General features: G+C 42.8%; 1 protein-coding gene across 7 annotated transcripts in view; it reads left to right on the top strand.

The window, feature by feature from the left end:
• MBNL2 (muscleblind like splicing regulator 2) overlaps positions 1 to 10,307 on the top strand; it is a 112,664-nt gene extending 102,357 nt beyond the window's left edge. For all 7 annotated transcript variants that reach the window (XM_075526519.1, XM_075526529.1, XM_075526481.1 and 4 more), the window contains one exon: positions 7,362 to 10,307. In XM_075526519.1, the coding sequence (XP_075382634.1) occupies positions 7,362 to 7,489 (128 nt within the window). In that variant the 3' untranslated portion in view covers positions 7,490 to 10,307. The remainder of the gene's footprint in view (positions 1 to 7,361) is intronic.
• Positions 10,308 to 12,051: the final 1,744 nt, after the last annotated feature.

Here is a 12,051-nt window from a genome sequence, read left to right as displayed (position 1 = left end):
CACTGCACAGGCGCTCCTAAAATACTACAGCAGTGGTTTTCTCATTTCGATGTAGTCCGTCTGCTGCCCGTGCGATTAGTTAAAAATAGATTTTGGTAGAATATATTAGAGTATGTTATGATCAATTTTTAGTACTGCATTATTTATTACTTTAAAGAAGAATAAATAAAGCCAGATTGCTTTCATTTTTAAAACAACTAGTCCTGTTTCTTTGGAGTGAGTAAATACCTATTAAGTTGAACTTAAATATTATACATTATTACTTGAGTAAATACCTATTGAAGCTCATAGGCATGCTAAGGAGTTGGCAGTGCAAGTGGCTTTGGACTCTCTTTCGGGACCTCATGAATATTAAATGAGAAGAATGATGCTGTTGAACCCGTGAGCCCTTTGGGAACCCGTAGTTGCCTTGATCTTTTCTTTAGATCATCATGAAAAGCTGGATTCAGACAAGGTCTTTGTCAGCTTTATGACACCCTGATGGCCAACAGCTTGTGTCTGATGGAATGAAAATGTGCTAGCAGATGTGTCCACTTCAGCATGGACATCTGACCCTCAGCCATTTCCAGAGGCGTATTATCCACATATGGGACAGGCAGAACTGGGCACGCTCAGATTTATGGAAGAAAAGAGAGGATGGAGCAGGGCACCAGAATTACCATCTCAGGGATGGGCTGTGAGAAAGCCAAGCAAATAGGACCTCCACCCCTCAGGAAACAAACACCTGAGACCCCCTGTATTAGTTACTGTATGGGCAGGCAACCAAGGAGATCATCTGTGGCCTAGACATCTCACCCTTTATATACAAATCAGAGGTCACCTTATTGGTGAGCAAAGTAGAGAAATGTCTTGAGGATGCATTGGATTAATGGAGAAGCAATAAGATGAAAATCCTTCTTCACCCCTGAATTAAGGAGAGGTCCACAGTTAGTGAGAAAAACGAAGCACTTACACATTAAATCATAATATGCTGGAAATGAGAATGACATTTCTGGCCATCAAGAGAGGAGGAGTAGCAAAGGAGAGAAGCCAGCGACGCAAGGTGGAGCTCAATGTGTTTATGAAAAGTGATGAAGTGATAGGCAGTGATAGCAGGGGTAACAGATTGCTTTCAGCAGGTCCCTCCAACCCTATTAGTAGGTCCTTTAGGTTTTGTTTGGGGATATGTTTATTCGGGTTTTTGTCTTTTCGGTGTTTGCAGATGACCCTGTAGAAAGATGCTAGTTTGACACTAGTTTTACGGGGGTACAAACTGGTGACCATGAATTTTGAAGGTGGAGGGGGACAGATGAGTGAGGCAGGCCTGAGGTTACACGATGGGTGCACAAATGCGCAAACGTATATGATAGAGACAAGGAGGAGAAGCTCTTGCGGCAGTGACAAGACCTGCAATGTAGTGCAGGCAGTAGGTCAGGAGGGGACTTCCAGCGGGGGATTACAGCTAGTGCCAGGACCAGGAGAGGAGGCAGGACAGCAGCTAGGGTGGGAGAGGTGAGGGGTGTGTACCCCAGCACCTTTCCACCCTGAGCGTTGGGAGCAGGCAGCTGCTTTTAATGCAGGCGAGAGCTGGAGCAGCTCAGCTGCTAGCCAGTGGAGGACGGGGGGCAAATCCCATCCCTTGGGGGAGTGTCGGTGGGAGTCCTGGGGCGGGGGATTGGAAAGCTCAGTCCCGTGGAGGTGCTGCTGCTGAAGCCGTGGAGAAATAGGAGGTGAAAAAGTCCGTCTGTAAGGCTATGGAAAAATTAAGCAAGACCGAGCATAACTGATATGATAGTGATTGCTCTCAGTAAATGTCTGAGTATTTACTCGTCCTTTTCCAGTTTTGATGAAAAAAAAAAAAAAAAAAAAAAGATTTATTTTGGAGAAAAAGAACAAGGCGTATGCCACAAAAGAGCATTCTAAGATAAAATGAAAAATAAAGAGATGGAGGCATTTCCCAAAGGCATGGAGAAATATAAATAGTCTTGGGTTTCATGTCAAAGGGAAGAAATACTTGGTGTTAGTTTTATTTTTAGAAAGCGGGAGAAGTTATGAGACAGCCTGATACGAGTCTGCTGTCTGAAAATATCTGTTGTTTTTAATGTATACCCTAGATATATCTGACCAGTCTGCTACTCATGTGAAAAACATGAAAATAGAAAATGTCACTGTGGTAGTATTCATCTGCCCTGACGCAGGTGTGTACAAGTTAAATACCTCAGTGTGAACTGTTTGCCACAGACTCTTACATTTAGTGGAGGGGAAAAAAGCATCATGAGTTGGTAATCTGTCTCATGCTAAAATAAGTTGCCTGAGGTAGGCTAGGAAGATGTAAAATAGGGTGACCAGCTGAGGCATACATGTCTGAAATAATCTGAAATGAATCTTCTCTACAAGAAACTCCTGTTACTGCATTGCTCTTAAAATGAAAAGCTGAGCAGTCCAAAATGTTTACTATGTATGGGTTCATTTTTGGAGGGATAAGTGTTTCACAATGTGGAGGTCAAATACGATCTTCATCCCTTCATGTACGTTACTTAAATGTGTACTTAAAATGTATTAACGCTTATAGAGCAAAGTGTAATTTGGAGAAAATATTTTCAAACCTTCTGAAAGAGAAACATCTCAGAGGTAGATACAAAGTCGTGTTTCCCAGCTGATCCACTGTGACAGGTCTTTAGTTGAACAAGAGTTCATGTACACTGAATTCATGCAGAATGGTACATTTTCTGTACTCATCGTTGTATAATAAATCCACAACTGGAAACAGAATTTAAGACACAGGGAATAAAGACGCTTCATGAGTTGTAGCTTCAAAACAGAAGATCTCAAGCCAAAGGGTATTCTTGAAATTTGTAGTACCCAGTCGTGATTCTAGGTAATTTGGTTAATTCTGTGAACGGCATCGAGTAAAGCAGTGCACATAGTAACCTGGGTGTCAGAAAAGAGTTCACAAGGGTGGAATTTCCACCTTAATTTAAAAGAGAGTCTCAATTTTACCTTTTAAGTCTTGAGACAATAACCAGTCGCAGCCGCCTTTGCTGAGTCTGAGGAAGTCCCAAGCTGATGTCGATTTGTCTGCTGCGTACCGTGGTTTGGTAGTTCGGTGAGAAGCTGAAACCATTGGCAGTAACATCTCTCTTGGTTGTCATTCCCATGGACCACACTGCAGAACTGTATCACCCTTAGGAGCAACCCTGGCTGAATTTAGGGATGTTCTGTGTTGCACGGGGGGCTTAATGACCACTGTGGTCATTCAGAGGTCCTGAAGGTAAAGGTCTAAAAGAGCCATGCTCTGATAGAAAAGAGAGAAAGTCTTGGCATTTGGGAGCTGAAAATGCCACCTCTAAAGAGCTGGAAAATTTGGAAGAGCAAATGCTTCTTGGCAGCTAGAAAGTAGTTTGCAGGAATTTAGGTTCACTCTATGTATTTGGAGTTTCAGTGAGGTCTAGTAACTAACATGGGCACAATTTTAGTGATTTTAGTCTAAAGGGTAGCCAGCTTTCTGGCACTTCAAACAGGTACCAAGCACCAAGGCAATGGAGAGGGTACCCTGTGTCTGTGATTGCCTCCAAAAAATGCCCTTTGCTGTTATTAAATCTTCTGTGTATTACTACCCCAGACTGTAAGTGCCAGGCCATTCTGCTTCTGCTAGAAATAGTGTTCTTACTAGATTTCTTACTGCAGCAGCAGAAGGTATGTTTTCTGGCACGTCTGTATGCATACCTGTGGATCTTAATTCATACAGAGCATGCGAAAATGCTTTCCCGTGCTTGCCCTGTAGACCTCTGTACATGGGACAACGCACGCTCATTGCATAGTCTTATTTTTCAGTTTTTCATGCTTATATATACCATGGTGAAAGTCTCAATACATTATCTCAAGTCGCTGTGAAGTATAATGATATAATAGTATCACTGCAAATATGAGGAATCATACATAGGTATATGTACATATACACATAGGTATGTACACATATACACATAGGTATATGTACATATGTACGTATACCAGGTATAGGTATATGTACATATATCTATGTATGATATACCATACAAATACAGCATTTGAGATGTAATCCTTCAAACAGTAGCGAACATGGAGGTTGTTGGACCTCTTTACAAGTAACGAGGGAGTGCAGACTCTGTAATAGGTGTTTGCAGGGATGTTCCTTGGTCGGTATGTTCTGTACAGCTTCTCCTTTTTCAGCATGCAAGCCATGAAGCAATTAGCAGCGATGCAGACTTAGATAGCCTCCGTCTTCCATCACAGTTTATTACTTCATTTGTAGATTAAACAGAAGAGGTTCACAGTGTGTTTTCCATGTAAAGTAGTTTAGCATTTTATGTTTCTCTCTCAGACACAGTGAAAAAAACAGTTGCAGAAGCTGATACATGTGTATGGAGCTATGGCAGAGTTGTGATATCTTGTGAGAAATAGGGTGTGAACATATAATTAAAGACTACGGGATACATTTTACACTTTGTGGCTAAGGTTAAAAAAGAAAAAGTAGCTCCTCAGTTCTGCGTCTCCGCGCTGGAGAAGCTTGTTCTGAAGGAGAGACTTGAGGCTTTTTTCCTAGGAGGACTCCTACGTGTACTAGAAATAGCCAGGGTGTAACATGCCCTAGTTACATCCCCTGCACGAGCAGCGGCACGGCGAGGACGATGTGGTGGGAGCCAGCCGGCTCCGTAGCCACCGGCAGCGGGAGAAGCCCGCAGCGGGCAGAGCTCCAGCTGCTCCTCCTGCACCCGCAGCCGCGTAAACAGGACGTGCTCGCGCACAAAAGGAAAGTGTTGACATTGTCTTTGCTGTTTCCTGAGTTCCGAGAGGAGGGAAGAAACGGCAGGAATAGGGACGGGGCAGTGGGAGTCTTTACCTGGGCTCTGCCACTCGCCAGAGCAGAGCAGAGACGGGGTCCCTGCTCTTTCACGCTGCCCAGGGCCCCTCCACCCTGCCTGGCACACGGCAGGGTGTGTTGCACTTGGTTAATCGAAGCACCAGGGATAGTCCTACTCTTTTCCCGAGATACAGCCTGAGATTCGGCCTTCTGCCTCCTCTGTCACACATTTTGGAGGAATTGGGAGCATTAGTCTTGTGGGGCTGTTTGACCTTTTAGGACATCTCGGCTTAAGGGGCAGTGATCTGTCTCCCTGTACAGGGAGAGAAAAGCTATAGGAAAATGCAAGTTTATCTCCTCAAAAGTTGGCAGACGATGTAGTGCAGCTGCAGTGTCTGAAATTCTGGTTTTTTACACTGAGTAGATTTCAGGTTGTGTCCCATTAAATCAGACCTTAGGATCCTTTAAATACACTTGCGTGATTATGGGTAACCCAGTATAGCTAAAGCTGCTTTATTAATTACATTGACGTGTTGGGTTGTAACATGCTAAAAATATCAGTGCTGATAATCTTGGTCACTTCTTATTTTCAGCATGGCTACGTTCTTTGTACGTACTGTCAAATCACCGTACTGTAGATGGTCCAGGGCTATCACAGGCAGGGCTTTGTTATTCCAGCAAAGGTATTTCTTTGTTATTTCAATAGGAAACAGAAGATAGGCGATAAGCTAACAAACTCACAATGGGTGGAAGTTCATTAAAAATATATGTCCTTGTTGTATGTATGATGTATTTAGATGTTAAGGCCTTTGGAGCAGCAGGTGTTTGTACAGTGTCATTACAATGGGGCCTCGAGTGTCACCAGGTTTTCAGTGCTGATGGTAATCAAAGATGACTTTTTGGCATGCCAGCAAATTAGGTGGGGACAGGGAGCTGGTAGTTGTGTAGAGAGCAAATAGCGATGGAGACGGTCCCTTGTCTCCCAGAGCAATGGGAGTTGTCACTCCCGCTGTGGCGGTCGGATGGCAAGCTCAAGCAGAAGGGACAATTTGTAGGTGCTGTAGGAACTGGGGTTCCGAGGTTTTGCGTATCCTGCCTCGCTCCAGAACTGGGCTCTTCCCCTCCTCCTCCGGGAGAAAGGAGGGCAGCTCTCAGGTGTGACAGCATGTACGTCCCTCCTGCAATTGCTTCATCTCATTGGCAATATTTTGGTTGAACTGAGGTCTCTAGGCAGTTGTCTGTAGTGGTTAGGAGTCTTGATGGCGTGCCACGCCATGCTGTACCTAGAACAAAGCAGTCCTCCCTGGTTTCAGAGCAGGCTTCATGCAGTGGCTGCAGGTGTGTTAAAATGTGACCAGGCAGGGGACTAGAACAAGCGCCTTCCTTGCAGAGGCAAGCGTGTTTCTTTTCGGCGATCTGTATGTCAGAGGTAGTATGTTGCTGAAGTTATTTTCAATACACCTTTTTTTTCCTTTTAAAATAAGTATTGCATTAAGCAGCAGTCTAGCTTCATAATACACAAGTAGGTCAAAGTACTGTCATGACTGTCTTGCATACCACCTACAAATACAGCTTAAAAATATGTCAAGTGCCAAATTAAACAGGAAGAGCAGGCGATGCACTCTGATTCCTTGACTTGCGCTTAAGTCTGGAGCACAGATTAGCAGTGACGTGATAAAACATCACACCCCTGGCTTTTGACATCACTTTCACTGACAGCCCTTTCAGGCAGGTGATGGAAATCTGGGCTGTTTTCCAATACTGCAAGCAGGTTGAGCCGGTCGCTGGGCACATCGTGCATTTAACCTTCGCAGTATTGGAAGCGCCAGAGTTTGCGTCTCTAAAATGGTCGCTTCACCCTCAGTTTGAGACATTGTGGAGGTAAAGCAGCAAGGGTAGTGACTAGCTAGGCACACAGAGGTACCGTTACGATCATCCCCCTGGATCTCCTGACATAAGGAAGCGTGAAAAACCTCTCAAGTTTGCTGACCTGCAGATAATTTTTGTAGGACATAAGCAGCTGCTAAAAGTGCATTGAAAAGACACTTTAGCTTGTTGAGAACACCCAGCCCAGTACATTTTTTTGCTTGTTAGTGGCGGGGGGCCCTGCCTCCACCGTTTCCCCTGGTCGTTCCTGACTTTGCGGGAGCAGGGTGGGAGCTGGAGAATCGCACCAGGCACCGATGCGCTTGTGAGCCTCCTCGGGAGGCCAGGGCTGCTTCCCCCTCCGCCGACAGCCAGGGCGCTGAGGGTGTGCGCCCTGCCTACGGCCAGGCCCTTCCTTTGTGCCTTCGGCACCGTCTCCCGTATTTTGACACATAAAATACCCCCTCTGTGCGTTCTCACGCACGCGAGGACGTGTGCGCGGGAAGAGGACGACCAGGTTTGTGAAACGCAGACGCCTGCCAGGCAGCGTGAGGATACGGGATGCTGTCCCGTACGAGCTGCGCACGGGCTTAGTTAGTCCAGTGCCGGCTGGCTGGGCGAACCGCTCTCCCCGCGTCACCTAAAAGCGCGATCATGCTTTCCTTTCTCTTAACAGATAATCCTGAAATAGCCGGCAGGAGCGGAACGGAGTGTCACGAAGCCTCCCTGCGGACGGCCAAGCACGGCTACTGTACATACTACCCCGTCTCCTCCTCTCTAGAGTTGCCACAAACTGCATGCTAAGTCAAGAATTTGTTCTTACGGACAAATCACAAACTCGAAAAAGCTAGTGCTGCTATGTCATATATGAATATTAAATATGGTATGCTTACTATACTCCAACCTAAAATAGTTAACTACCTGATACCAGCTGTGATGTTTCAAGACATAAAGGGTAACATTTAGTTTTAAAGATTTTCTAAGCATAGTTTAATTCTTGCAAATATTGTCTTTTCTCCATAACTATACCTAACGGAAGTGGTCCAGTTAAGTTAGTCTCGTGAGATTCAGTGTTTATGAGTCTTTCGAGCTCAGCAATAATTAAGTTGTATCGGCTAAAAACTTATCCCTGTTGCAGGTTTAGTTTTCACCCGAACTATGATTGGGGTTTTTCTTCTCGGTTAAAAACAATCTTGGTTTTGCTCCCCTAGCGAGTTGATTCCAAGACAGAGGAAGTGAAACGCAGCCCAGTGTCCTGCACATCGCCCTGCCAATCTGGATATTTTTAGCCAGGAGTCCAAAGTAAAGCACAAATTCTTTAGATGCACATGGTTGGTGTTTGACTTGTATGGAGAAGTTGCATTTGAATCATAGCAGAATAGCAGAAGAAAATTTTAAAATTTTGCACAGTATGAACTTCATACCCCTTTCAGTCCCCAAAAGAACAAAGTCTTGAGAATATTATTTTACAAGTATATTTATAATGTTTTTAAAAGAGACTTTGCAGAAGTGCCTAAATTTTGTCACATCAGACTTGATGAAAGTGAGCCTGATGCCAACAGTCAAATCTCACCGGAAGCGAATAATCTTTCAAACTCATAGTCAGGTTACCAAAAAGATCCAAGCTGTTAAGAAGTAACTCCTAGAAGTGTAAAATCAAACAAAAAAAAGACCAAACTAACAAAAGAAAAGGCGAAAAAGAAGGCTGTAGATGAAGAGATTTGTATGATACTCTAATTTAATTAAAATTCAGTTGAGTCACTGAAACTTCGTAGGTGACTTTAATCTAGACTATTAACTGAACACTAAGAATGTAGAATGAGATTCAGTTTAATAAATCATTACTGTATTTGCATTTTTTTAATTGGATTATACGATTGTAACCAGATTAGAGTGGAGAAAAAAATAGTTCTTTTAATTGTTTTTCTTTAAAAACATATTTTATGTCACAAAAGTATGAAGATATCTTTAATACAATTATATACATATTATATATACATACATACATATATATGGATGAAGCAGATTTTAATGTTGTTTACTTTTTTAAATACTTTGTTGATTTACAAGGTAATTATATATGTATAATTAAAATTTCATTTGTTTGATTTGAGATTTGTTTCAAGCACTATTGTACCAAATATTTCATATTTCACATTTTATATGTTGCACATGTATCACATAAATGACATAGTTTTTAAATTATTGTTTAAAAAAAAACAAGACAGCTGTTATAAGTGGATATTATGTATAATTGTTTGCAGCATAAGTTTTCTATGTGGACATTATTAGTGATTGCAGTATTTTAACTTAACCTCTTCAGATTGATTGTAAACTATTTTAAACTTTGGCAGCACTGCCTGTTCTGAACGACTGAAGGCACTAACCATATAATTATTTGTCTAGGAAATTATTTTCCGGGCTAAATCTTGTTTGTCCGATGTCTAATTACTATCTATTTATATATAAAGCTGGAGATTTGATCATCCGAAAGAAAAAAATAATCACAATTCGATTGTAAAATTAACATAGTGCTTGTAACGTTGCGTTAGTTTTAATTTGTGCAAAAATAATGTATCTTAACTTGTTACTTTAGCAGTTAAGGTATCACCATTATATACTATTAAAACACTAATATTTGTAGACTTTCTCAGTCATTATAACTAGGTAGTTGACACTGCAACTTGCCTATATCTGTCAAAGTTGTTTTTATTTTTTTATAATAGTTAATTTAGGCATTTGGGTAGCTTATTGTATAATACTAAATGGTAAATTATCCATGTTGTTTAAATATTTTATGTAGATAACTCTTCAAGACATTGTTTTGTGTGATCTTTTTATGTTTCGAAATAACTGTTATTCTATGTTTTTTACAATTAATCCAATACTACTATTTTTTGCCCATGGATGATGAAGCTTCAGATTCATCAGGTCTTTCATCCAGATAAACTGACAGACAAAAAGAGAAAATGTATTTTTAATAAGAGATCCACTTTCCGACTCTATGACTTTGTAATATTCCTGAAAACTGTACAAGTACAAACCTATGCTAACAGTAAGGAGGCAATTACAGAGATGTGCAAATACGTGTACAACAGATTCTGCATTTTATTTATTTATAAAGTAATTTTATAGACTATTTCAAAATTTGGGAAGATCTAAAACTATTTTTCTGTATAAATATTATTTGCCAAAACTTTGTTTATATTTAAAAAAAAAAAAGTCTAATGAAAAGGATTAAATTTTAAATGCTTTGTTTAATTAAAAAAAAAAAAACAACAAATAAAACCCCCTAAAAGAACCATGAGATGGGCCAACACGGAGACAGTGAATACTGTAGCTGGGACACGGTTTCAAGTTATTTGAGATGTCTCAGCGTTTATTTTCTTCAAAGGATACAGCACCTCACCAAAATACCTTTTTGTTTGCCTCTCTCATCCAGCATAATTGACGACGCGTACGATGAATATTTCGGTAACAGTTAAAAGAAACCCCTCCATTCACTCTTTTTCAGCATATAACTACTAGTGGTCTGTTAAATAGCCATTCTCTTTCCGTTGTGACGTTAAATTCATTCACTCAATGTACAACCACTGAAATAAAAAGAAGCATTTTAAAATGAGAGCGGAGTCGGGGCGATCCTTTCTTGTGGCGCGGCTGTGGGAAGAGGGGCCTGGGGGAACAGAAAGAGTCAAAAGAAAGTGGAGGAGTCTTTAAAGAATGTATCATTTATTTTATTTTATTTATTCTATATTTTTTTCCTTAATTGCACGTTCAAGTAACAAATCCTTGAGTGCAGTTCCCTGGTTCAGGACACACTTGGATGCTGTACGAGGGAGCACGTACTCTTCTCCTGCCGGAGACGGCGTGCCGAGGACGCCGTGCTGCTGGGCGCAGGCGGGCAGTGGTTATCTCAGCGGCGTGGGTCGCAGGTGCCTAACCGCTGGGGGATTTTTTCGCCGGCGCATCCTCTGCATCCTCTTTTCTCGCCTACATCTCAGAGAGTATTACACCAAGAAATAATCCCTGTTATCTGTTAGTTCCTCTGGGGAGAGCAGCGTCGCAGAGGAGTTGCGTGCCCAAGGGCAGAGATCGCACGGCAAGCTAGTGACGGAGGAGGGATTAAGAACCTCTGGCTTGCAGCTCCATGGTTTCTTCACACCATCTTCTCTGATCTATTTTTTTAAATGCTTTAAAGAAACGAAATAACAATTTCTGCAGAATCAAGAAGAGTTTGTGACATAAAGTTGCATACATTGCACCAGCACGGGGCTGGTTTGAAAGGAGCCCAAGGTCACAAGCGATGTGGAAAAGCACCGGGTCAACCAGTCAATTTGGATGTGTCACAAACGTACGGAGCCAGAAGCCTGCTGAGAACGAGCGTGTGGGATGGAGAGGAGATGCGGGGATGACTTGCAGGGACAGAGAAGGACTGCAGCATTAGAGGGCTGCAAGGGCATTGTAGAGCAGAAGCAGCAAATGATTCAAATTCAACTCCTAATGATTCAGGAGCGGAAACCCTGTCTGTTCACACTTTCTTATGTTAAACCCCACCCTGGACAGGGTCAGCTGCCAAGGAGGGTCCGGACATATCGATTGTCTCGTCTAAAAGCTGCTTAGTTTCCTGTCAACTTCGGCATTTTTTTGGCAGTGGAGATGCGCTCGTGGGAGCCATGAGCTTTGGGGAGCCACACCGAACCGCTCTCTTTGTACACCCCTGTGTGCGGAGTGTACCCCCTTCAGATAATGTCGGTGTTTCCAAAATGAAGCCAGATACTTCTAGAGAAGAGGCTTTAGAAACCTTTGGTATTCCCCTGCCACGCGTGTCCTCAGGGACAGACGGTGGCCACGGCTTTGGTGCCAGAGGCTGCTCCCCTGCAGGGAGCGGTCCCTCGCCCCAGGCCAAGCCCTGCAGCAGCATCGCGTTGCTCAACATCAGCCTTCTCTGGAGCAAACCGGCCAGGTCCACACTCACGGCATTTGGCTGCGTATCTCCTCTGGCCCCACGCGCTGTAGCCGTGTCCATAAGGCATAATTATTATTTTTCAGTATGTTTTGCTTGGTTTTCAGTTCAAAAGTCTGCAGTAATCTGAGGGCTGGGGTTTTCTTTGCAGCCCACTGGAATTAATAGCATGAAACAAAAGGGGATGTGACATTTGAGGGATCAGAGCCTGCTGGGATAGCTTTGCATGTTTGTATACAGCAAAGGAAGCCAAAACTGGTTCAGCCTCGTCCACGCTGCATTTTGGGAGTGTCTGTTGAGCAAGTTACCGAAACAGCAGCTGGGTTTTGTTTCAGGAAGAGTTGTTTCGCTCCAGAAGAGAGCCTAGGAACAACCCAACAGTTCTGTACTGTCGGCGATGATG

Source organism: Mycteria americana, chromosome 1, assembly GCF_035582795.1.
Source record: "Mycteria americana isolate JAX WOST 10 ecotype Jacksonville Zoo and Gardens chromosome 1, USCA_MyAme_1.0, whole genome shotgun sequence".
In the NCBI taxonomy this organism is placed as follows: domain Eukaryota; kingdom Metazoa; phylum Chordata; class Aves; order Ciconiiformes; family Ciconiidae; genus Mycteria; species Mycteria americana.
The sequence above is the reverse complement of the archived record's forward strand: the minus strand, read 5'-3'. Positions and strand labels throughout refer to the sequence as shown.